Here is a 24,280-nt window from a genome sequence, read left to right as displayed (position 1 = left end):
AAGCTGGAGCGGGTTCCCCTTTCCATGAAGAGGAAAATAGGGGCACATTCCACAAGTGCCATGAGTACAGTATAAGAAATTCAGTCAGTGTAAGAATAACAGTCAGCGGTTCGGGAATCTTCACAACACTGTACCTCATCCGTGCTGATGATAAGCTGGGACCAGCTGTTCCACTCTGGGCATTTGTCTCTGTCTTCGAAGGTGACGTGGTCGGAGTTCCAGCAACAGTGCTCATGGTTAAACCAGAATCCTTCTGTGCATATGCCTTCTTTCAAGTCTGTCATCCAATGAGCAGAAATGTCTATCAAGCCAGCTAAGGAACCTGATTTGAGGTGAGGGAAGGGGAGGTCAAAGTTATTAAGAGAAAATGAGGGAAAAGGTGACAAAATAATGGACAAGCCATAAACCTTCTGGCTCCCCCTGCAACCTCTTTCTGATGTTCTGTCGCCTTGATTTCCACCTATCACCTCCCAAGAGATTTTTGCCTGTCATTAAATACCTATTCAAGAGGGGGTAAAAAGGGGAGAAAATACCACAAAGCACTGTCTGCACTGAATACTGTGTCTGTAGAATTTCTACATAGGGAGAGCTTGGGGGAGGGCAAAGGGGTTGGGAGGGAGCAAGGGCTGAGTGGATTTGCCTTTTAGCTGATTTACGTGGCCAAGATTCTGCTTTGCCTCACAACTGATGGATCCTGAACCCCGAAGACAGTCAACCTTATTAAAGATCATTTTGTTCTCACTATTTATGTAAGACTGAGAAAATATGAACTGCCTTTCTTGAAGACTCTTACATGATCTTTGTTTGAGGCTAGGGTAAGGGAGCTGATGAAGACCATGGAGAGGAGAGCTCAACCTTGTTAGCAATCCTGCTCCATGGACAAGGGAACCTGAGCCAGGGCAGGAAGGCATTCGAGGCTGAGAAAAGCAAATTTGAGAAAGCACGGACCGTGACGCACGTGGCAAGTGACATGAAGCTACAGACATGTTGAAGCCTCCCGAGCCTTGGACGTGACCATCTAGAAGTTTTCTCAGTGAAACAGGAGCAAACTATATTATGTGCAGAACAGCCACCAAAGGCAATTCTGAGAAAATGAATAGTGAATGGGGAATTATGTGCTCCGGTTAATAGCCTGGTAGGGTTATGATCATTACAGTACTTTTGATTCTGGCCTTCTCATCATTTCTGTCGTCCAGATGAAGAAACTCTGGCATAAAGAAATGAAATGGTCTAGAATCATGCTTTAGGGAAATAGCAAAGACATCATAAAATTCACAGCCCCTGAATTCCCAGACTGTTCCTACATTCAGACACACTGCTTCTTGTTGCTCTGCGATGCCTCAAAACAAAATGCCCTGTGTGTACGAGGGAAAAGAAAAACATTCACTGGCCACCTAGTGACAAGAAATACATTAAAAAGTTGAGGATATTACGCCTACATTCCAACAGGCTGGAGGCCATGCCGTGTGTATGTTTGGGTAGGTGCTAAAAGTGTTAACAGAGGTTATTTACATACTTGAATAACCTAGTCAAATCTAACACCTTGTTTGACGCCTCTTGGCCACGCCCACCCTCTCCGCCTTCTCTTAACTGCACAGATTGCCCAGACTCAGAAAATTCACGTGTTACAGAGTTTGGCTTGTTTTCTGGCTGTTTCACGTGAGCCTGTCCTTATTCTATCTAACACCAGTACCCTCAATCCTATCCTCCCACTTCCTGCTATTTCTCCTTTCCTAATGAGCCCCTTCCTCGGTTACAAATTTTATCAGGTTTCCCGTCGTACAGAACAAAATGCTTTCCCCTGTCCTCATTACCATCCCTAGCTTCTGGCCCTTCTCGTCTTCCAATGGGCACCTAATAGCTCTGAAATCTCTACAATGGTTGCTTCGCCTTGAAATCTGACTCCTAGTATTTATGAGATAGTTTTCCAAGGTCACTGCTATCCTACTAACTGCTCAGCTATATAACCTTTTCTCAGCCCTCTTCCTTCCCTTCAGACTCTTTGCAATATTTAGCATTACAGACCACTCGGTCCATCATCAGCCAACTCTAAACTGGCCAGAAGGGGTAGCATTAACACCCTAGACTGCGGTTGGCAAACTATGGCCCAGGGGTCAAATGCGCCTTCATGCTTGTAAATGAAGTTCTGCTTGGTCTCAGCCACGCTCATTTCTTTACCTATTGTCTATGGCTACTTTCATACTACAGGGACCATCCAGTCCTTTAACAAAAAACACTGCTGACACCTTCCCTAGGTAATCTTTGAAAACCCAGTTATGGCTGAGCCTTTCTTCATGTGTAGCAATTGTCTTATGCTCTGTGGCTCGTAACAGCAGCAACAGTGCTGTTAACAACTGTGGGCACCGTGCAGAGCACTATGCGTGCTACATCTCATCTACCTACTACTCTGTCCTCACAGCAAATGTGGACTACAGGTACTCTTGCTAGCCCCGTTTTACAGATCAGTAAACTAGAGCTGCCAACGGTTAAGAAACTTGCCAAAAGTCACAAAACTAGTAAGCGGCGGGGCTGGGATTCAAGTCCTGTGAAGTAGAGCCCATGCTAATAAGTCTTTTTATCCCATCTACCTCCAGGTTTCCCACCTAACTTCTCTTTCAGCTTAGTATTCCAGGTCTTCCATCTTTTACTACCATAAGGATACAATCCTTAGCATCTCTCCCAGGTATTCTTGGCTTTCTGCTTCCTCGGTGGGAGGGGAAGCCTGCGTGGGAGCTTGCTTTAAAGATGTATGGGCTTAGCAAGTGCACTATTCCTAGTTAGACTGTGCATTATTTGGCGTGGCTTGGGAGGTTGATGGAGATGACAGGAAAAGGAAGGGTCATCCCACTTGTCGGCCAGCGTGGAAGAATGACATTATAAGTTTCTGGAGGGTATGGGCCCTATCTTCTCTGATGTTCTTCACCACCAAATGAGAGAGCAGATGTTTAAGAAATAGCTACAAAAAGCTCCCAGGAAGGTCTCTATCTCCTCCTAGGAACCCCATGTAGTAGCACTGGGTATGATACATAAACAATGAATCTTGGAACACTGAAAAAACAAAATAAAAAATAAATGTTAAGGAAAAGAAACCATATGTATTATGTGTTTAAAAAAAAAAAAGAAAAAGAAAAACGGATTGTCTCAGGACACCTGGGAGGGAGCCTCAGTAGGTTAAGCATTTACTTCAGCTTGGGTCATGATCCCTGGGTCCTGGGATCGAGCCCCAACGTGGGGCTCCATACTCAGCGGGGAGTCTGCCTCTCCCTCTGCCCTTCCCCTGTTCATGCTCTCTCTCTCCGTCTCAAATAAATAAAATTTTTAACACAAAAAACTTTGATTGTCTCTATTAGAAGAACTCTTCCTCACGACAATCACTGAAACGCAGTGCTAATAGCGCCTTAAAATGGATATAATATTTAATAGCGTATAAATGCATTTAGATACATTTCCTCGTTTAACTGCATTTCTTTAAGGAAGGGGAAGCAAGTATTAGTATCCCTTTACAGATGGGAACACTGAGCTTCCTCGAGGTCCACCAGCAATTTATTTCATGTGGGAAAACAGTAAAAAAAAACAGCACGCAACTCAGTTCATGATTTGGGGAAGGGCACACCACAAAATTTTAGGAGATTTTTTAAGAAAATAAACATAGTTTACCATACCTGATAAAAGCCCAATAAGTAGCATCAACAACCAGCCAGAAAAAGCATCACTCACACTGTGAATTAAGGCCCATGTCGACTCTTTGCTTTTATTGGTAATCTAGGGAGAAATGAGGGGAAAAATTTGGCACACTCTACACACACACTTGCTTTCTCACCTTTAAATGCACAGTAAAGAAACACAAAGACAAATCTGTTCATTAGGCATAGAGACCAATGGTGGAGTTACTTCTCAGATAATTCTGGGCTAAACTGACCTCATCAGGAACTTGGGAGTTTTACTGAGCCCGTCTTACTGAACCCTACCTTTCTCTGCAGTATGGCAATGGCTCCAGGTACCTTAGTCAGGGATTCCCCATTCAGCTGCTAATTCTCTATCACCTCAATTTGTTTTGCTTTTTGCAGTGGTCTCTGCCCTAGACATCCGATATTCTAAGGATGGTCTCTTGACTCACGGCCAATAGGTTGATTGTTTTTCCAATCCACAAACATGGGCTCATTCCACAAACATGGGCTTATTTGAGTGGTGAAAGTACAGTGTGAGGTTTCCTATTGGGGCGCTACTTCAGGTCAGCAAGTTCCAAGACTTGCTCCCCGCACTGATCACAGATACTAAATGATATCACGGATGCATCTCTTTATTTCCAAAAATCTGCTGGGAATGGCAGAAGGGCACCTGGGTGGCTTAGTTGGTTAGGCATCTGCCTTGGGCTCAGGTCACGATCCCAGGGTTCGGGGATCGAGCCCCACAACGCAGGGAGCTTGCTTCTACTTCTCCTTCTGCCTCTCCTCTCTGTTCATGCTCTCTCTCTCTCAAATAAATAAAAATAAAATCTTTTTAAAAAATAAATAAATAAAATCTTTAAAAAAAACTTGCTGGGAATACTGAGGCTAATTGAGAAGGGTGCAGAAAAGTCTACATTTCAGGCCCTAACCTCCTCAATTTAACCCTTCAGTGCCCACACTTCAAAATCAAGCATTCAGACAGCTTTGTCACTGTCCCCTTCTCTGCACCTCTATTTCTTATCTTTGAAACTGTGACTTCGTTACCCGATCTTCATCTATAGCACTATCGCAAATAATGATAAATCACTAAAAACATTTTAAAAGCATTCAACAACTCATTTCGACCTATGACCTTAAGTTTCCAGTTTTAGTGCCTAAAGTAGATAAGGCGATATTTTTCTCTGCAACAGTGTTTCCAGTCTAATGATGAACAGTTCATGCCAAAAAAAAGTCCCTTTTGAAGACTTGATAAACACATTCTAACTGGTTTTGAATTATTAGTAATTGGCATAATGTGTCTTGGATGCAACCATTTTCAGATAGTGGGAAATATGCCCTTGTCATATCCCAGATGACTTTCACAATGGAAATAACATGCTGAACGACAAACTGAACTCTGAATTACGGATGGCAGAAATTCTAAAGCCTGCCTGATGAACTGGTATGACAGAACATGTGCGTGTGTGCCCAAGTAGCGGCAACCTTATGAAAAACAGCGAGTGTTTTTGTAGAGATCCCCTTTTTTCAGTTAGGACAGAAAACTCAGTGAGATGATCAGAAATCCAAGGATTACGCAGACATTTCTCAAAACCTCTACCAGGGACAACCTGACTGCTAGGCTCAGGTGATTATGAGAAAACCAGTCAGGAGACGGGAAGGGCTTAAGAATAAAAAGCGATCTGCCCCTCACTGCTCAGGAGACTTGCCTGGCTCCGAGCAAAGGAAATCATGAACTCGGGAGAGAGTGGGACTGACTTCAAAATCACGTTTTAAATTTGGACTCAAAGCAGAAACAATAAGAAAGAAACAACCACACCTAAGGCTGGCTGAAGAAATGTCTCACCAGAGGATCAACCGCTGAATTTGGATCACTGGGGCTAGGGGGCCCTCCCTTTTGAGTAAGCTCTCCACGTGGCCCTGAGAGGAGCTAGAAATTGTGACTCCCTGATTTAAATGATGCACGGCAACAAGTTAAGGGCAAAAGACCTTGGCAGACTGCTCTAAGAGGTTTTCATGGACTCTGGAAAGGGAAAAGTGGGGCAATTCTCTCACCAAATTCAAAGGAATCTGTGCCATAGCTGGGAGTGCCATCTTATTACCTGTCACATTAAATTAACATCCTTAATTTGAATTTGGTTGGTCTTGTGGGTTTGAGTCGAATGCGTACTTTTCTTTTATGGTTGTACAAGAGCCATAATCATAAGGACTTTATCCTGTAGGCTTCAGTAAACACCAGGGCGCTGAGATTTTTTTTTTCCTTTTATTCCTTTGAAAGAAGCCCCCTTTCTTTTCTTAGTTCTAAAAATCCTGTTTCAGGGAAAACCATAAAAGGGAAATGAGATCGAGGAAGAAGACCTCTGAAACGTACTTCGGTCCCCTCCACCAAGTTTGTTTTTACCTCTTTACATAGGCACTTATACCCACATCAGGGCTGTGAGGATCCTTTCCAACTACTTTATTATAGGAAAATAAATCACCATTAAATAGAAATTTTTAAAATCAGACACAAAATGCCCTAAAAATAAAGTAAGTTAAAAAAAAAACCCTACATTGCCAGTAGACACCAGATTCAGCCACGTCCAAGGCCAAAAGAAAACAGACATATAAAGAATACGTATCTTCAACCTCTTCCCCTGATGTTTCCTGACACTTAACTTGCGTTACCATCTTTGTTCTTACCTCTCGATGCCTATCCCGGTCTCGAGACTTCTCCCTCACCCAGTCAATTGTGTTGAAATCATCATAGGTCCCCACACCAGGGATCGGCTCCTCCAAGAAGTCCATCATCCTATTTGAAGAACCTATTCCTCCACCATTGTATGACTTGTCCTCTGTATTGAACAGGAAGCAGACATTAGCACCTCAGACACTCTAAACACTTTAACACCTCCCTGATGAGTACCAAAAGGTGAGTCCTTAAACCATTGGATGATTACAGTTAGGGTGTGCTGATAAAGCAATATAATCATTGGTGGGAACATCCATCATATTTAGCGGTTTCTGTGGTCTAGGCACAAAACGAAGAGTGCCTTAAGGCAGTCTAAATGGAAAGGGACAGATGAGCAGGACAGTACAAAGGGGAGAACTGGCAGGAGTTGAAGTGTAGTGGGAAAAGGATTTCTGAAACAAAATACTGGAGCACACTGAAGCAGCTTAGGTATTTCAGTCTCTTTTATGGAAGGGAGACAAAAGGACCAAAGGTCTTTGCAGACAGAGCACACCAGAAACTATTTTGCATGTGTAAGGCAGTAATTCAATTCTGGGAGGTGGCTTTTGCCTGAGTGGGAACTCCAAAGAAAGCATGTCTGGCTCTTCAAGAGTTAAGCCAGCTGGAATGTACATACTAGCTTTCAATAGGTTGAAGACTTTGATCCTTGATGCAATGGGCTCCTAGAAACTTCCACTATGGCAGAACAGTCTAAGACTTACAAGCAGAGATTCAAGGACCAGTGCCTGGCCACGCAATGGAATGTCCCTCCTTGATCCTTTCATGGAAGCCACATACCCACTTGCCCAACCAGTCCTTTCTCTGCTTTGCTTTCAGCACTTCTATTATAATCACTTAATGCAAATATTTTTGTCTTCCTTTCTAGACCGGAAGCTCTTTGAGGGCAGCTCTCTGAGTCGCCATTGCATTCTCGCATTTAACACATATCCAAGATTCAAGAAATAACAGCGGAATGGAAGTTTATTTGCGGAACCGTGGGGATGAGAATGAAGTATTCAAACTCTGGAGCAGTACACAAACTAGGTTACTTAATATTGCTTGACAAACTTGTTCCACACCGTCCTCTGGGGAAACAGTACTTCTCTATTAAACACAAAATGCAAAACAGTATTCAGGAATTTATGCAAATGTGCACTGAGGAAAAATGCAGAGTAATGCTATCATTGAACTCAACCAGCCAAAACTCACATTTGCAGCGTCAACCTTGGCAGGGACAAAGCTTCATCCAGACTGTTTGGTGATGAATCCCTCTGCAGAGAAGGCCAAAGTGGGCCCTGAGAGGACACCCAGCTCCCCCACCCCCCAACTGCGTCCCCATCTTCACTCCAAACTCCCACAGACAACTTCAGCACTCTCCTAGGGTAAGTGGGAATTAACCCCCAAGCTGTACCTGATTTACAAACTGTCCGTCTTCCAAATTCCTCCCTGGGATGGGGGGTGGCGTACCTTTCACCGGCAACACACACATTTAAAAAGAAAAGCTCTGCAGAATCCAGATCCTATTGAGGGTGGCGGGTGGGGCTGGAGTGGAGGTGGGGAACCAGTTAATCTTAAAACTCCGAACCAAAGTCCTTTCCATATCTTCAAGCCTACCTGACTGTGAAATGGTTGGTTGCTGAATCACCAGCCCAGCATTTCCTATCCTGTCAGTGGCATACTGATAAAGATTAATGCTGGTGTGTCTGAGAGCTTGGAGGGAAACAGTCAACTAGGAAAGGAGGGCAGAAAGAAAATGAAGTATGGTGAGAAAGAAAAAAAAAGAAAGAAAGAAAGAAAAAGAAAAAAAAAAAGAAAGGAAAAAAAGAAAACCAAGCTGTTTGAATTCTCAAGACAAATGCTGACATGAACACACAGGACACCCAACAACCAGAATTTTACTTTTGAAAGCAGGTTAATGCTTCAAATGAATTTGCTCTGACTCAAGCGCTCTCCTCTCAGGAGAAATTTAGGAGAGGATTTTGTGCAACTGATTTTTAAAAGCACCCGAGAGCTATCTAAGGTTACACTGTATGTCACAGGAGGCCCCCAGCTCTACGGACATTAAGACAAACATGAAGCCCTGCAACAGCTTCCCAAAAGGAAAGAAAGACTCCTATTACATCACTAGGTAACATGAGCACTGCATCATTCTGCCTCGCAGACAGTCTCCCGTTAGCAACGCAAATTGTCAGGCGGCTCCGAAAAGAGCAGGCAGTGATTAGAAGCCGACAAACAGACTGCTTGTGATTCTCCAGATCCCCCTTCTCCCTGGGGTCACACTTCGGTGCTGGGCTGGGCTCAAGTCTGCTTACCTGCGATCACAGCTTTCTTTTTTTCTGCCTCAAGGAAGAAATAACCTTGGCAGCCAGCATTTGGCCATTTACAGAAGGAGCCCTGGGGTGCACTGCTTTAGAAGGGCACTTGCTGCGTTCCCTGCCTTTCGCAGGAACAAATGCCACCTAAAGCACCACCAGTGTTCCCCGGCGGTCAGAATGTGATGTCACTGGGGGAGTCACGTGACCAGACCCTTGGACCAGCCGTGGAGAAAGGAAGGTTTTTAACGGAGCACAGATGCCTTAAAGATGTAGTCTCATCTAAACGAAGGCCGTCAAACGGGGGCAGCCGGGTCAGTTCACAAAACCGGGGTCCAGGCGAGTTTCAATCGTTAGACCTTATTTAGCAGAAAATCCAGGGAGGCAAAGTAGGACTATCTGAGAGCATTTAGAGAGTTATAGGAATCCTAAGTAAAAAAGGGAGAGGGGCAAATACAGAAAAGTCTTTTTTAAAAAAACACACTGGCGAGCAAAAACGAGGAGAAAATCTCAGACATGTAATGCTGAGTGAAAGATGCCAGACACAGGGGCCCATAACGCAACCCTATTCGTGTTAAGTTTGAAGCTAGGCAAACCTAAATCATGTCGTTTTAGGGTGCAAATATAAGTTGACACATTAGAAAAAGAAGCAAGGAAATGACAAAAGTAAAGATGATAGCCACCCAGAGGAGAGAGGGGGTCGCCTTTTGAATGGAGCACATGGGGAGCGTGGGGCTTCTGGAATGCTGGTAATTTTTCTCCATCTGAGCCCTACTTACCTGAGTGTCCACATGATCATCAGTCCTTAAACTGTATGCATATGTTCTTTCTGTGTATATATCGTAACTAGAGAAAATTATGAAAACGGAACTGCGCGTGAACTTACTCTACAAGCTCAGCTCTTTAACAGCGCCTAGTAACTTAAAAGCTCAGATTACAGTCAAGAAAATTAGTCGTTTCTTAGTATTAGTTCTCTACCCAGAAAGCAACATCAAATCTGATCCCACTAATCCAAACTGGGTAAAACTAGCTACTTGGGCTTTGAAAATAAATGCACTATTACATCTGCATTATTTAAAAGGCTCTCCCTTCCCAGGCCCTATTCCTAAGGCTATTCTTCAGCGGGTCTTAATTAACTGTGCAAAAAGGCCAGTCGAGTAAAGGAGAATGAAATAGCCATCTCTCAACTCCCTCAGTGAATCCGCAGGACAGCTGCTGTTAAACATTAATCCAGTCAGTGTGCTCCAATAATCAGACCTAAACGTAGGGCTCTGAAAGGCTGTGATCACTTTCATCACTTCTTAGGGCCCGCTGCAGCCTGCAATGTTAGTACAACAAAACCTTATGAAGTCTGTGAGGGACATGGTGAACCCTGTGTGCTTTGGGCCCCGTCAGTCATTAATCGTAACATCTCAGTCTCTTGACGAACTCGACTAGCATTAATGAGAAGAATGAAAATGAAGGGGCAACTGATAGTACTGCGGCAATAAACTGCAAAGCTTGAAAATCAAAAGCGATTTGTGGCCCAAGTGTGACTGTGTTACACAACTGTACTTTTAGAAAAGTGTGTCTATTTTACTCAAAGAGAATAACGTGCCCAAACTTGTAAGTCTCCTTCAAAGTCATTCTTTATTAAATAGGACGCTACCTGCAGTTTCTGAAGGTAACTGCGAAATTCACTTAACATCACCCACTAAGATTTACGTTATCTCACTAGATGATTTTACGCTTCAAGATACTATATGTTTTGGTATTTATAAAATGCATAGTTCTTCAACATACAGTGACTAAATTGTAGTACTGGCACCATGTTATAATAATTTTTGATGTAAGTTCATGTGTTTTTCAAATGTATCTAGGGGAGGGACTTTATTATTCCATGTAAATTTACTTCCTTTGAAAACTAGGTCTTGGTAGCTATGATGCAGTCCTTGCACTAAAATGAGATTTAATTTACAATTCCCTTTTCTGCCAAATTTGTGATCTCTAGCATATGTTCATGATACAGACTGCCAGGCGCAGGTTAACTGATATTGTTGTGAAAATAAGACAAAGAAATGCTTACCAATTTGTAATGCAGCCTGTGATAAAAAACCAATAATACAGTTAACATATGGGAACAAGCAGAGTTATGTTTCTGGAACACAGATGTGATCAGATCACCTTCTGATTTCTAAAATGTCAGTGGCTCCTATAACAATGTTCTTTTGTAATTCCAGTGCAGTTAACATACAGTGTAATATTCATTTTTAAAACTTTCAGCATAGGAAGGCCACTTAATGGGCATTTGGCACAAGTGTAGACCTGGAATTTTTAAATACCCATCATAATTTTTAGAACAGGACAAATAAAATACTTGAAAGTGTATAATAATAATGATGATAACGATATTACAACTATTTTCAGTTTCATCAATGAGAGGGATTAAGTTGTTTCCACTCTTTCACGGACATACCTGTATGTCCTGACTGGATGACAAACGTCTTAAAACTGTGGGTCATATGCCACATCCAACTGGTTTCTTTCCTTAGCATTTTTTTTAACTTACTAGAAAGAAATGGTAACTTTATAAAACTTAATTCTCAAGAAAGACAGCAGAGATTATCCCATTCGTGACCAACTCCTGGGGTACAAAGAAAGTCACAAAATGCAAAGGGGCTTTTCAAAAAACAGTGTATTAAGAGTTACGCTTCTGGCGTGTAAATTTTCTGCCAAGGAAGGAAGAGTAAAATTAAACAAGGACCCTACGTGTCATACTGAGGTACTTGAGTAAGTCTGTATTTGCCTCTATACCAAAAAAAGGTAAAACTTAATCCAAGTAAGTTTTGAAGGCACGGTGGGCTCTAAGTTACACATAAAACAATTTTAATACTCTAACAGGAAAATGATTCAAGGTAAAGTACAATTAGATCTCAATTTGAATAATTTTTAAAAATTCCCTAAAGGGTAATTTGCACTGCTTGAGTCTGGGAAAAAATGTCCAGAAAACCGGTCAGAAAAAAGTCAACATTTAAACAGCTTTCCCAGTAAACGTTACACTTAGGTCTAAAAACTTAACAATGGATCTTTAGAAACACACTACTTGAATGAGGAGGCATATAAATGAATGCATTTAGCTTGTTTCCCTTTATGGAAACTACTTTCTAAAATGTTTTTTTCTACAAATCACATGATGCTTGAAACTAGACAACCTTGTAAAATACAAGAAAAGAAATTCTGATTTGAGAGTCATGTTTATTTCAATCCCTAGCCAATATGCCACTAGAAATTTACCTGGGGGGCTGAAGAGTAACTGATTAAATGAACTAGTTAAACACTAACCAAAACACAAGGGGAAAGGGGAGAGAAAGAAATCTCGGGCACAGACCCTGAAACACTGCTTTGGTGATACTGCAGCTGCAAGAGGGCTCACTCACTGGCAGCAGCTGTAAGGAAGAAAGAAACACTCAAGAGAAATGGGGCAGGGCCCTTGGTATATATCACAGGACCCAAAAAAAGTCCTATTTTTAAAAATGTATTTCCGGGGCACCTGGGTGGCTCAGTGGGTTAAGGCCTCTGCCTTCGACTCAGGTCATGATCTCAGGGTCCTGGGATAGAGCCCCACATCAGGCTCTCTGCCCCGCGGGGAGCCTGCTTCCTCCTCTCTCTCTCTCTGCCTGCCTCTCTGCCTACTTGTGATCTCTATCTGTCAAGTAAATAAATAAAATCTTTTTTAAAAATGTATTTCCATTTTTACAGGGATATATGGTATGTTTGCAAGGCTGAAATGACACCTACAAAAAATCCAACACTCTACCTAGCGTATGACAGCAGATATTCATCCTGTGGTTATTTAAATTTTATCTTCACTCAACGGTATGTAGTAAGAGCCTACTGTATGCCATTTCTCACTTCCACACCTGCAGCCTCTTCCCTTCTTTTATTGGCTCATCCATTCGAGATCTCCCAGAAAGTTATGAACCCTTCCACATTTCATTCATCCCCAGATTTGAGACTGCATTAAAGTTGAAGCCCCAATAATGAGTCAATACTTTTAAGGCCAATCAATGTGTGCCTCCATTTCACTTCCAATTTGCTTTCCCACTCACCCAGACCCAGGGGCTAAAAAGCAACTGCTGGTGGAGCAGCTCTCCCATCCAAGCCCTGGAGGGTATCACAGGGCCATGTCACATTTAATATACTATCTTAGTTTGGCCCCTGGGACACGTATTCAAGGAGACTTTCCATTGATACCCATCTATAGAGCCATACTGATTGTTAAATACTGAAATACCTTCAGCCCTGTAGGCAAATGACTACTTTTTCCCAAGGATGCTTCTCCCCGCCAACCATCCCCTAGAAAGCTCCTGAATGTTCCCATGATTCAGCAGCTGGAACGTGAGGAGGCCCCAGGACACTGCCTAGTGCTACGTGTGGCATCCGGTCTGACTGGTCAGTGCCTGTTAGTTTGCATACGTTTCATTTCAGGACTGACTGCTTTGGTTTCCATTCACAGCAGGTTAAAACTTGAAGTTGCCTAAGCAGGAAGGACAACAAAGAGGAAGCTCTCTATCCCAACTCTGCTGAAAGCTAGACCAAATAAAGTGTGGTGAGGGGCGCCTGGGTGGCTCAGTCAGTTAAGTGTCTGCCTTTGGCTCAAGTCATGAGCCCCGGGTCCTGGGATCGAGTCCCACACTGAGCTCCTTGCTCAGCGGGGAGCCTGCTTCTCCCCCTGCTTGTGCACACACTCTCTCTGACAAATAAATAAATAAAATCTTTTAAAAATACATATTTGAAAATAAGGTGGTGAGAGACACGGGTAATGGGACAGCAAAAACAGCAACAAATCTACTAAGTGAAGTTTGAGGATTCTGAGAAGTACATGGGAAGATGAGGCATGGCAGAAAGACAGGGAAAAGACTCCGAAGACAAAGAGGAATCCAGATTCTAAGACCACTTTTGGACTCCCTGTTTCCCAATGGGTAGAGCTCTGGCCCCACTGGGTTGTAGACATTTGCATGGGGGTGTGACTTTTATCCCCAGCATCTGCTCTAATCTGGAAGTTCCCAACCCAACCCACTTTCATTACCACTGGACCCAGAGTGTGAACTACCAGAGCCACCAAAGCTGGCAGAAACGGCATTTGGATTTATGGCTTGGTGTCCGCAGGCTCCCACTGGACTAGAATGCCACAAAAATCAATAGAGAACTGGAAGTAGAGGGGCTAGATTTGACAAAGTTGCTGAGGGTGTTGTCCACATAAAGAAAACATCTCTCAGCTCCATTACTTGCTCTTCATTCCTTCCTTCTCAAACTTACACATTTATGGGATTGACAAAAGGACTGGGAAATGCCATGGGTAGGGAGACGCTGCCCTAAAACACGAATAACGTACCCCAGGGTTGGGAAACCTCCTGGCTAGCACAGTCCTGTGTAATAACTTGTAATTATTGTTTCCAAAGCAGCGGTTCTCCACTTCTTCTGTCCTAAGTCTGCATTGGGTTCTATCAATCTCCAGAAAGAAGCTGGGGACAAGAGATTAGTAATTATTCTCTAGCAGGGGCAAAAACTTGGAGAGGAAACACCAATTAGGAGATTCTTCTTGGACTCATGGAAACAGTGTGATGTCACGGACAGAAAAAATGAGTTATAGATATAAAATCTAAGGATTGCTCTTAAAGAAATACATGTACCTGGCCACACCAATGTGTGTACATTATTCACTGCAGCACTGTAGTGGCGGCAAAAAACTGGAAACAACGAAAGAGTCCAGCAACGGGGGAACAGCACGAGGAAGAAGGAGACTGACGTGAACTAAAAAAGAAAAATGTCTCAAACACATTGTGTGAAAAAAGCAAGTCACAAAATAATAAGAATGTTTTAAACAGCGTGTGTGCCTATGTGTTGACTGGAGAGAAAAAGAACTCAAAGAGTCACATTGAATTATTTTGATGGGTTACCTTTGGAGTGGCAAGTACAGGGCACCTTTCACATTTTATATACATGTGCACTGTTTGAATCTTTAATAGTGAGGTGTATCTTTGTGTTATGTGGTGGTTCCGAAAAGAAAAATAATGACCAAAAAAATGATAGCACAGCTAGAAGAGCAGAGACAGGACATTTCACAGGGCAGGCTTGCATTCTGAGAGGCAGACCACTGGGGTGTTTAGAAACAAAGCAGGTGACAGCGTTTGGAGAACACCAGGAGGAAAGCACTAACAGGAAGGTGGCTGAAGAAGCTTTTAAATGAAAGGCAAGGGAAAGAAAGGCTTTGCTGTTGGCTCTCTTGTCCAGCAGTGAAAAGGTACAGATTCTAACCCTAGCTCCACAAATCACTAGTTTTATCACCTTGGGCAATTGCCTTAATCTCTGTGGTTTTCAGGTTCTCTGTCTATAAAAGGAGGAAGGATTTGCAGACACGATTTTTAAGGCCCCTTCCAACTCTGATATTCTATCATTTCAGCAATGATTTTTTTTTGATCACTCATACATTGTGCTGCATGACTTGAGAAGACCTTAAGCTTTGAAGAATTCCAAATGGTATCTTGATTGCATAGTTACCTGAGAACACTCTTCTGGTAGGATCATGAAATGGCACTACTGATCCTTAGAAAAGAAAAGTAAGACAGCTCATGAGTGAAGTATACGACAACCTGGGACCCAAGACTTCTGGCATATGGCTAACTAGAGCTCTACCAATATGGCTACAGGATCTGTGCAGTAGCTGCTAACCACAGACCCCAGAAACATCGAGCATACGCTCCTAAAATGTTACAGCAACCTTTCCCCCATGCTGTACACTGGAACAAGGTAAGGTTAAAAAGAATCCACTCTGGATTTATAGTACTGCCAAAGGGCCTCCACAGATATTTTCTTTTCCTTCAAGAGGGGACCAAAGTGGTTCCACTGACTGCAAAACACACGGGGAGCTTCCAGATTCAGCTCCAGCAAGTGAAGAGCTTAGAAGTTGTCACTCCCATCCCAACAAGAAAAAGCTAGACAAACTGAAAAATCTGGAACTTTTCACAGACCTGCCTGAGAAGGAAGGTTGATACTACAACGCCCAAATCTGCAGAGCCGGGTTTAACCAAAAAGAGATGAAGAGATCTGCTCACCTGAAGTAGAGACCAACGGACCCAGAAACTGCTGCGGGGACAAGAAGGGCGCTGCTGCCCAACTGCCGAAGGCTGAGGGCAGACTTACGCGATGGTGAGAAACTTCTGAGGCTTGCACACCTGTGGGATCTACCACCAGGAACCCTACCAAGTTCTCACAGGGAAGATAAGGAAAGATCCCCTCCTGGCTCTGATGCGGGGAGGGGAAGAGTAATCATTGTGAAATTCCCCAGAGCTTTCTCTATACCAAAGGCCCTATGCTCCAGGGGGAAATACTTTGCCTTAGCCCTCTCCTAGCTGGGGGAAGGGCATTTTGCCTTAGCCCTCTCCTAGCTGGGGGAAGGGCATTCCTCTCACTTCAGCAGACACACACACACACACACACACACACACACACACACACACACCACCACCCCCTCCCGCCAGCCTTCTCTTCTCAACCAAAGGAAATAGTCAAGGGGGGCCTGGGCTTCCAGGAAATGGATTGGGAATGCCGTGATCAGAAGTATGGGGCAGGGAGAACAAAAACTGTACCACTGGATGAAACTGTGTGGAGGTCACAGCCAGAAGACACAGACCCAACAGACACTGAGATTTAAGAGAAAATTATAAAATGGCCTGCTCCCACATACCTTACCACAATGCCAATAGGGCTCCAGTGTAATGACAATGTATTAAAGCTGAAAGAACAGAGCCACAGAATCTTTCTCAACAAGCTGCTCTTAAAGGAAACTCAAAATCAAGAGGTGACACAAAAACAAGAACACTACAGGGGCGCCTGGGTGGCTCAGTCGGCTAAGCGTCTGCCTTTGGTGCAGGTCATGATATCAGGGTCCTGGGATTGAGCCCCGTATCGGGCTCCTTGCTCAGCGGGGAGCCTGCTTCTCCCTCTCCCTCTGCTGCTCCCCCAGCTTCTGTGCTTTCTCTCTCTCACTGTGTCCTCTTTCTCTCAAATAAATAAAAATATCTTTTAAGAAAAAGAATTTTTAAAAAGCACCATACATGTACACTGTAAGAGAACAGTTAAATAATGGATGGTGGAAGCCAAATTTCTCATTACCTGGAATGGGAGGTTACAAACATGCCAGGGGAGGAGGCTAGAATGATCCATGTGTTGATGGAGCAGAATTAGAGACACATGATCTCATGTTTAGCTTAACGTAGACACGGATGGTCACGTGTAGATAATATATCTACTTATAGATGTATACGTAGACATGGGTCAGTACACACACACACACACACACACACACACACATTTTTTAATGAGTGGCTGACAGCACCTAAAGCAATAATGCCCCAGTAGAAATGAGCACACCTACTGCCCGTATCTTCGTTTCTCTTATCATTCTCTACTAACAGGAACCAGGGCTCCTTGGAGAAATGGCATATTACAGTGCCAAAAAGTAAGTAAGTGCTCAAGAAAACCCCACAGTGACAGGGCTGCTTCAAAGGGAAACAGAAAACTGAAAGAGCTCTAAATGGCCAAAGCTGGAAAACTCTGAACAATATAAAGTAGAAATGGATTATAACCCCAAGTTTAAACAAATGAGTCCCTACTGACATAAATAAGTAGCTGAATAAACAAATGGGAGAGAAGGGACAAATGTCCCATACAGAACAATTCCAATTAATTTCTGGACATACTTGACCCTCAAGGAGGTGGAGCATAACTCCCTAGTTCTTAAGTGTGGGTCGTGCACTGAATTCCTTCCATCGAGTACATCAGGGAAAGGATGAAAAGCCAATAACTTTACAGTAGGGAAAGATGACACACACTACCTCAGCCAGAAGACCAAGGTTAAAATCAGCAGCCATAAGTCGTATGGACAATATATAGCCTTGATACAATGTCAATGTCATAAGAAAGGCATTTTACTTCTACTCTTCCTCCCTAAAATCCATAACCCCAGTCTAATCATGAGATAAACATCAGACAAATCCCGACTGAGGGACATTCTACAAAATACCTGACCAGTCATCCTCAAAACTGTAAACTGGTACAGCCACTGTGAAAAACAGTATAGCAGCTCATCAAAAAATTACAAACAGAACTACCCTACTATCTAGTAATTCCACTTGTGGGAATATAACCAAAGGAAATGAAAACACTAACTCCCATGTTCACCACATTATTTATAATAGCGAAGACATGGCAACAGCCTAAGTGTCCATCAATGATGAATGAATAAAGAAACTGTGGCATATATATATACAATGGAATATTATTCAGCTATCTAAAAAAAATGAGGAAATCCTACCATTTGTGACAGCATGGATAGACACGGGGGGCATTATCCTAAGTGAAATAAGTCAGACAGAGAAAGACAAATACGGTGTGATTGTACTTACATGTGGAATAAAAAAAAATGAACTCATAGAAAAAGAAATCAGATTTATGGTTGCCAGACGCAAGGGGTGGGAGGGTGGAGAATTGGAGAAAGGTGGTCAAAAAGGTACAAACTTTCAGCTACAAGATAAGTAAGTGCTAGGGATGGAATGTACAACGTGAAGGACTACAGCTGACAGTTAACACAGCTGTATGATATATAGGACAGTTGTTAAGAGAATAAATTCCAAGGGTTCTCATCACAAGCAGAAAGGTTTTTTCCCTTTTGATTCTATCTATAGGCGATGATGGATGTTAACTAAACCTACTGTAGGAATCACTTCATAGTATACATAAATCAAACCATCCTGCCGTGAGCCTTAAACTTCTACAGTGATGTGCATCAATTATTTCTCAATAAAACTGGGGGGTGGAGAATACAGGTATGTAATAAAGTTTAAAAACTACAGGAAAAAAAAAACACCTGTCAAGGTCATAAAAAACAAATACGTCTAAGACACCATGGCAGCCAAGAGGAGCCCCAGGCGACATGAAGACTAAATGTCATGTGGTATCCTGGATGGGACATCAGGTAAAAACTAAATACATATGAATAATGCATGTTTTTGAAACAAAACAAAAATGTAAATAAATAAGTGGGAAGAAATAAGAAGGCACGAATTCTAATATCTGACCAGGTATTATTCTCCTATCAAGTAACCTGAAGGAAGCCCTTAAGAGCCTGTGGCCATCATTAATAAGCCTCATTTTGAGGGTTCAGCATAGAGAACTGCTATGTTTTATGGACCCAACAAGCCATTTTTTTTCCAAGCTCAAAAAGCAGCAGTAATAATCGCCATCCTCCCAGGCTAAGTATTTAGGGGAAGTTTGAGTATGATGAGGGTGATGGATTCTGAATTCCCTTTCTATGTCATAATAAGGACAAAAAAAAAAGTTTGTGCCATCTACACAATCGCTTGAGTCAACTGGAGGGCTGACAGGAGCCCATGAGCTAGGGCCCAAGATGTTTTCCCTTTCTCTCTGGAGGAATACTATAATCCTTCCTTGCAGCACAGCAGAACAAACACAACTGTCTCACAGATTCCTTGGTGGATCTCACAGACTGTCATGTGTTTCATTTTCAAAGGTATCTTTCCCTCCCTGGGACACTGGGAGGTCATGCTGAGGCCTGCTGGGGTGGTCTGGGCACGTTCTCCCACACATGCGGGACTCGGCCAGCTCTCACTCTCTGCCTGGGCTTTGAAGTTATCTGTGGCTCTTCCAGTGTATTCCCCATATCAAATGAGTCCTATCAATCCCCCTTTTGAAATTTCTCCAGAAGTTACTGTTCCTTCCTCTCCGTTCCTGTTGACTTGATTCAGGCCATTTGATCTTTTACCTAGATTTTTTTTTTTTTTTAAGTAACAGTTTAACTGGTCTTCCAGTCTTCAACCCACTCTTCCATCCTCCACACTGCCAGAAATTCCCGAAAACCCCGTCTGATCATATCATTCTTCTGCTTTTAAATCATTTGACGACTTCTTGATTACAGGATAAGGTCCAGAAGCCCAGACCGCCTAGACCTCATCCAGATTTCTAACTAGATCTCCCGCCCTATCCCCTGCTATCTTCCCTCCTGCTCCAGCTGTCACCATCTCTGCCCCCAGGAGCCTCGGACCCCAGATGTGCAGGCTCCGTGTTGCCTGAAGAGAACAGGCTCTCTCGTGCTGCTGTGCCCATACCAGTGTGCCTCTCTCTTGCAAGGAAGGTCTCCTCACGCAACAATTTGAGGGCAGTAGGAAGGCAAGCGAGGTGGAAAGACAAGGAGGTGAGGTTAACAAGGGTACAGATAACCATTACTAAAAGCAGCACAGTGTTCACAGGGTTCCTGAGAGGGTGGGTGCTCCAGAAATACTGAATAACTGAATGGGTGAATAAATGAATTGCCAACTGTGAGGTCCAGCCTGCAGAGGCAGGCAAGTGAGAATGATGGACCACAAGTACAGCTCTGAATTTTTGCCTCCAACTCCCACCCCTTTTTTTCTATCTCCTTCCCCCTCCCCTTCTGTGAGACCTCCATGTTTATGTTTCTTCTCATTTACAGACTACTAGAACACTACCACAGATGCATTTAATCATGCCACGCAGAATTTATTTATTCATTCCTCATAAATCAATCCCTCCAGCCATCTGGAAAACAAGAACCACTTCTACTGCTTTTCAAGCTCCTTTTAACTAATCTTTTTAGTACGTGCTATCGTGCCTGGTACAAAACGTAGTATTTTATGCACAGCCGCACCAGAGACATCAAGGACTTTATGACCTTTTTTCCCTGTTGTTGTTCTTGTTGTGTACATTAGGAAATCCCAGGTGAAAACACTAAATAAAGTAAGAACAATTAAAAAGCAAAGCAAGAAAATCATATCACTACAGAGTATGGTAAATGGAACAATTTCTGCATGTGGCTCACAGTAAAAAGCTTCGCCATTTTACGGTCAGACCTTGTAAACCACAAGCAGGAACTCTCCTGTAAAGGCAAGTGAAGAGTGGCAAAGGACTACTCATGTAAAAACACATTCTACAATCACAAGCAATGCCAATCTCATCTGCCTCAGCTTTCGGGTCTATTAAATGGGAATAACAGATGGAGACTCGCTTGCCTCCATCACCTACTGAGAGCGCTGTGAACAGAACAAGTACTTTGGTGATATGGATGCTATATGCTAGCATCTTCGATTAGAAGCAATGATGAGAACTAAGCTAAACCACTCTGGATTAGCCAGAAGGCTTCCTGGAGGTGTCCAGATTAAGCTCAGGGGAAACCCTAACTGACTGTTTCACTAGAGCCTGGACTGCTGTAACTATGTGCGAGAGTTATAACTACACGTAAGTGGACCGGATACACAAACACACATGCCTTTCACAGAAGATGGCCAACAGGAAAAACCATTAAATACCAAACCATGAGTGCCTTTCTGTGAGGAACTTTAAATTCAGGGTCTCTCTTCTACTGTTCCTGTCTTGAGACACCTTTACTAGACAATTTCTTCTTATCCTTCTGAACCTGTGGTTTGCATACTAGTATGTTCTTCCCAAGTTGGTCACCTCCTCAGAGAGGCCTTCCCTGACCTTTCGAACTCTCTAATCTTTCTAAAGAATTATTCCTCAGTTATCGTCTACTGTCATTCATTTTATTTCCATCTTGGTACTTACTATAATGGGTAAATAACTAAGTAGTTTTACTCATTTACACAACTATATCTAAATTTCAGATCAACCTGGATCTTACCTATGTTAATCCTACCACTGTATCTGCATTGCCTAGGACAGTGCCTACCTCATAGCAGATATTCAAAAAGTATTTGTCAAATGAATCGGTGAAGGAGTTTGTCCTCACAGTGACAATAAAGTTGACTCAAACTTCTGAGCATGACACTCAAGGCCCCAATATATTTATCTGGGCTTATAGCCTACCTTTTCATACCTCTGTATATTATGCCTGTTGATATCTCTGTAGAAGCTTGCTTTCTGCCTGGAAAGCCCTTCTTCCTACCAAATAACTTATCTTTCAAGGCCCTTTCCAAACACACCTTTGCTGTGAAATCTTCTCCAATCCTAGACACACACATTCCTCTGCTGAGTCCTTACAAGAGTTACAACATTTACATTATACGGTTATAACAGAAATAAATAACAATAATGAGAGCTAACATTTTATTGAGCATTAGCTCGAGGCTGGGTACAATTATAACCACTTTATGTTATTATTTCATTTAATCCTGAAAACAACTATAAAAGTTAGGTGTTCTCATAAGTACTTAATGTTCGCTTAGCCAGCTAGAATCAACTTCGTGAAGGCAGGGTGGGTGCCTTAAAGCCTTGCTATTTCCCAGAACCTAGCAAAGTTTCTGCAGTGTCATATGCCTCCACTACAAATTTGCTAAATAATAAATTCTGACACAGTTTCTTGTCCTCTGACTTTATGTTGAAAATGGCAATCCTGATCAGTTAAAGAACCAGAAAATAGTTTTAAGTAATTGGACAAATTTAATATTAAAGTCCCTTCTAACTACAAGAAACTCAGAAGTCAGAAAAGAAAAGAGTAATGAATCTGGCAATGTAAAAGTGTTTAATATTTGTAGATTTTTCTAAAAGGAGACAAAAAGAAATGGAAAAAAAATACACTCCACCTGCATTAGATAAAACATTAAGAATATATGAAAGTCTCCTAGAAAAGATGTGCCCATCAGAAAACAGGCACACCATATAAACAGGAAACTTCCAGAAAAAGAAATTTAAATGGCTAGTAAACATATGAAAATGTGCTCAACCTCATTAATCTAAAAAAAGTGAAAATTAAAATAATGATAAAAATTTGCTGATTTATTTTGCCTATCATAGCGTAAAGATGAAAAAATTCTAGTATTCAGCACCAGCAAGGATGTGAGGGAAATAAGCACTCATATAGTCATGCAACAGAAATGTTCTAATATACTTAAAAGATAAACACACTCACACACATGCAAGGTTATTCACTGCAGCACTGTTTGTAATAGCAAGACTGGAAAGCGAAATGTGTATCAACAGAAACTTGGTTAAATAAACTACGGTACAGCTACACCATGAACTTACATGCAGTTATTGAAAAGAATGATGTTACTGGATAACCAAATAATAGATGGAGAGAATTCTCCTTCTATAAATGTATTCCAGGGGCGCCTGGGTGGCTCAGTCAGTTAAGTGTCTGCCTTCAGCTCAGGCCCAGGATCAGGCCCTGCATCAGGCTCCCTGCTCAGCAGGGAGTCTGCTTCTCTCTCTCCCCACCTCATGCTCTCTTGTGCATGCGCTATCTCTCTCAAAAAAAAAAAAAAACTTCTAAAAAATAAATGTATTCCAGATAATAAAAATCCAATTATAAAAAAGGGAGAGGATTTGAACAGACACTTCATCCAAGAGGATAAGGTTGCCAAATAAACACATGAAATGATGTTCAACATCATAAGGCATTAGGGAAATTAAATTAAAACCATGATGAGATAACACTACACACCTATTAGAATGGCTAAAATAAAAATTACAAAAAATACCCAGAGCTGTTGCAGATGGGGAACAAGTAGAACTCTCATTCATAGCTAGTTCAGACATAAAACGGTACAGCCACTCTGGAAAACAGTCTGGCAGTTTCTTAGGAAGTTCAACATACAGTTCCCACATGACCCCGTGATCCCACATCAGGCTCTACTAAGCAAGAAAAAAAAGAGGATGAACGACCTGAATCAATCTCCAAGGCAATGGGCTGAGTCAGTCTCAAAGGCAACATACTATGTGACTCCATGCATCTGACATTCCAGCAAAGAAAAAAATACAGGGACAGAGAATAGATCAGTGGCTACCAGGGGTTGGGGGTGGAGGAGGTCTGGCTGCAAAGGGACAGCAAGAGGGAGCTCTCTGGGGTGTGGATGGAACTGTTCTGTAACCTGTCAGTGGTGGAGGTTACAAAAGTCTCTGCAGGTGTTAAAACTGTGATTGCACCAGAAAAAAAATGAATTTTACTGTGTGTACATTAAAAATAAGTTTTAAAAAGATAAATTGTCATCAACAGTAATAATACCTTCTATTTCTCCATCTAAGGGAGGAACATCATCTCTCATGGAAAAATCCATAGCTGTCCCTGGAATGTCCATCAAGTCTTCATCACTGGAGCTGCTCCGGAAGCTATTGAAACTCCCCTGCTGAAAGCCTCTGTTATCCATGGCTCCTGCACAGAAAGAAAAACAGGAGGCTTATTACAATGACCTTCAAGCCCCTTACCACTTATCCTTCTTTTTTTAAATGTGGTAAATACACATAAAATTTACCATTTCAACCATTCTAAACTAGACAATTCAGTAGCATTAAGCTCCTTTACAATGTTTTGCAATTATCATCGCTCTCCATTTCCAGGAATTTTTCATCATCCCAAACAGAAACTCTGTACCCAGTAAACATAACTCCCTCCCACCCCCACCCCCTTATAACTGCTATTCTCCACCTCCATGATATGCCAATTCCAGATATTTCATATAAATTTCATCATACAATCTGTGACCCATGTCTGGCTTCTTTCACTTTTCATAACGTTCTCAAGGCTCATCCATGTTCTGGCACGTACCAGTACTTCATTCCATTTT

General features: G+C 42.3%; 1 protein-coding gene across 1 annotated transcript in view; it reads right to left on the bottom strand.

Annotated features, from left to right (window-relative positions):
• Positions 1–23,863, bottom strand: part of LOC111150427 (chloride voltage-gated channel 5) — a 39,637-nt gene extending 15,774 nt beyond the window's left edge. Inside the window, exons 1-4 of the mRNA XM_022507882.1 lie at positions 23,722–23,863; positions 6,348–6,499; positions 3,663–3,762; positions 135–322 (exon numbers count right to left, since the gene is read on the bottom strand). Coding sequence (XP_022363590.1) covers positions 135–322; positions 3,663–3,762; positions 6,348–6,499; positions 23,722–23,863 — 582 coding nt within the window. The remainder of the gene's footprint in view (positions 1–134; positions 323–3,662; positions 3,763–6,347; positions 6,500–23,721) is intronic.
• Between the last annotated feature and the right edge of the window lie 417 nt (positions 23,864–24,280).

Source organism: Enhydra lutris, unplaced genomic scaffold (genome assembly GCF_002288905.1).
Source record: "Enhydra lutris kenyoni isolate GAN:26980312 unplaced genomic scaffold, ASM228890v2 scaffoldscaffold23, whole genome shotgun sequence".
NCBI lineage: Eukaryota > Metazoa > Chordata > Mammalia > Carnivora > Mustelidae > Enhydra > Enhydra lutris.
The sequence above is the reverse complement of the archived record's forward strand: the minus strand, read 5'-3'. Positions and strand labels throughout refer to the sequence as shown.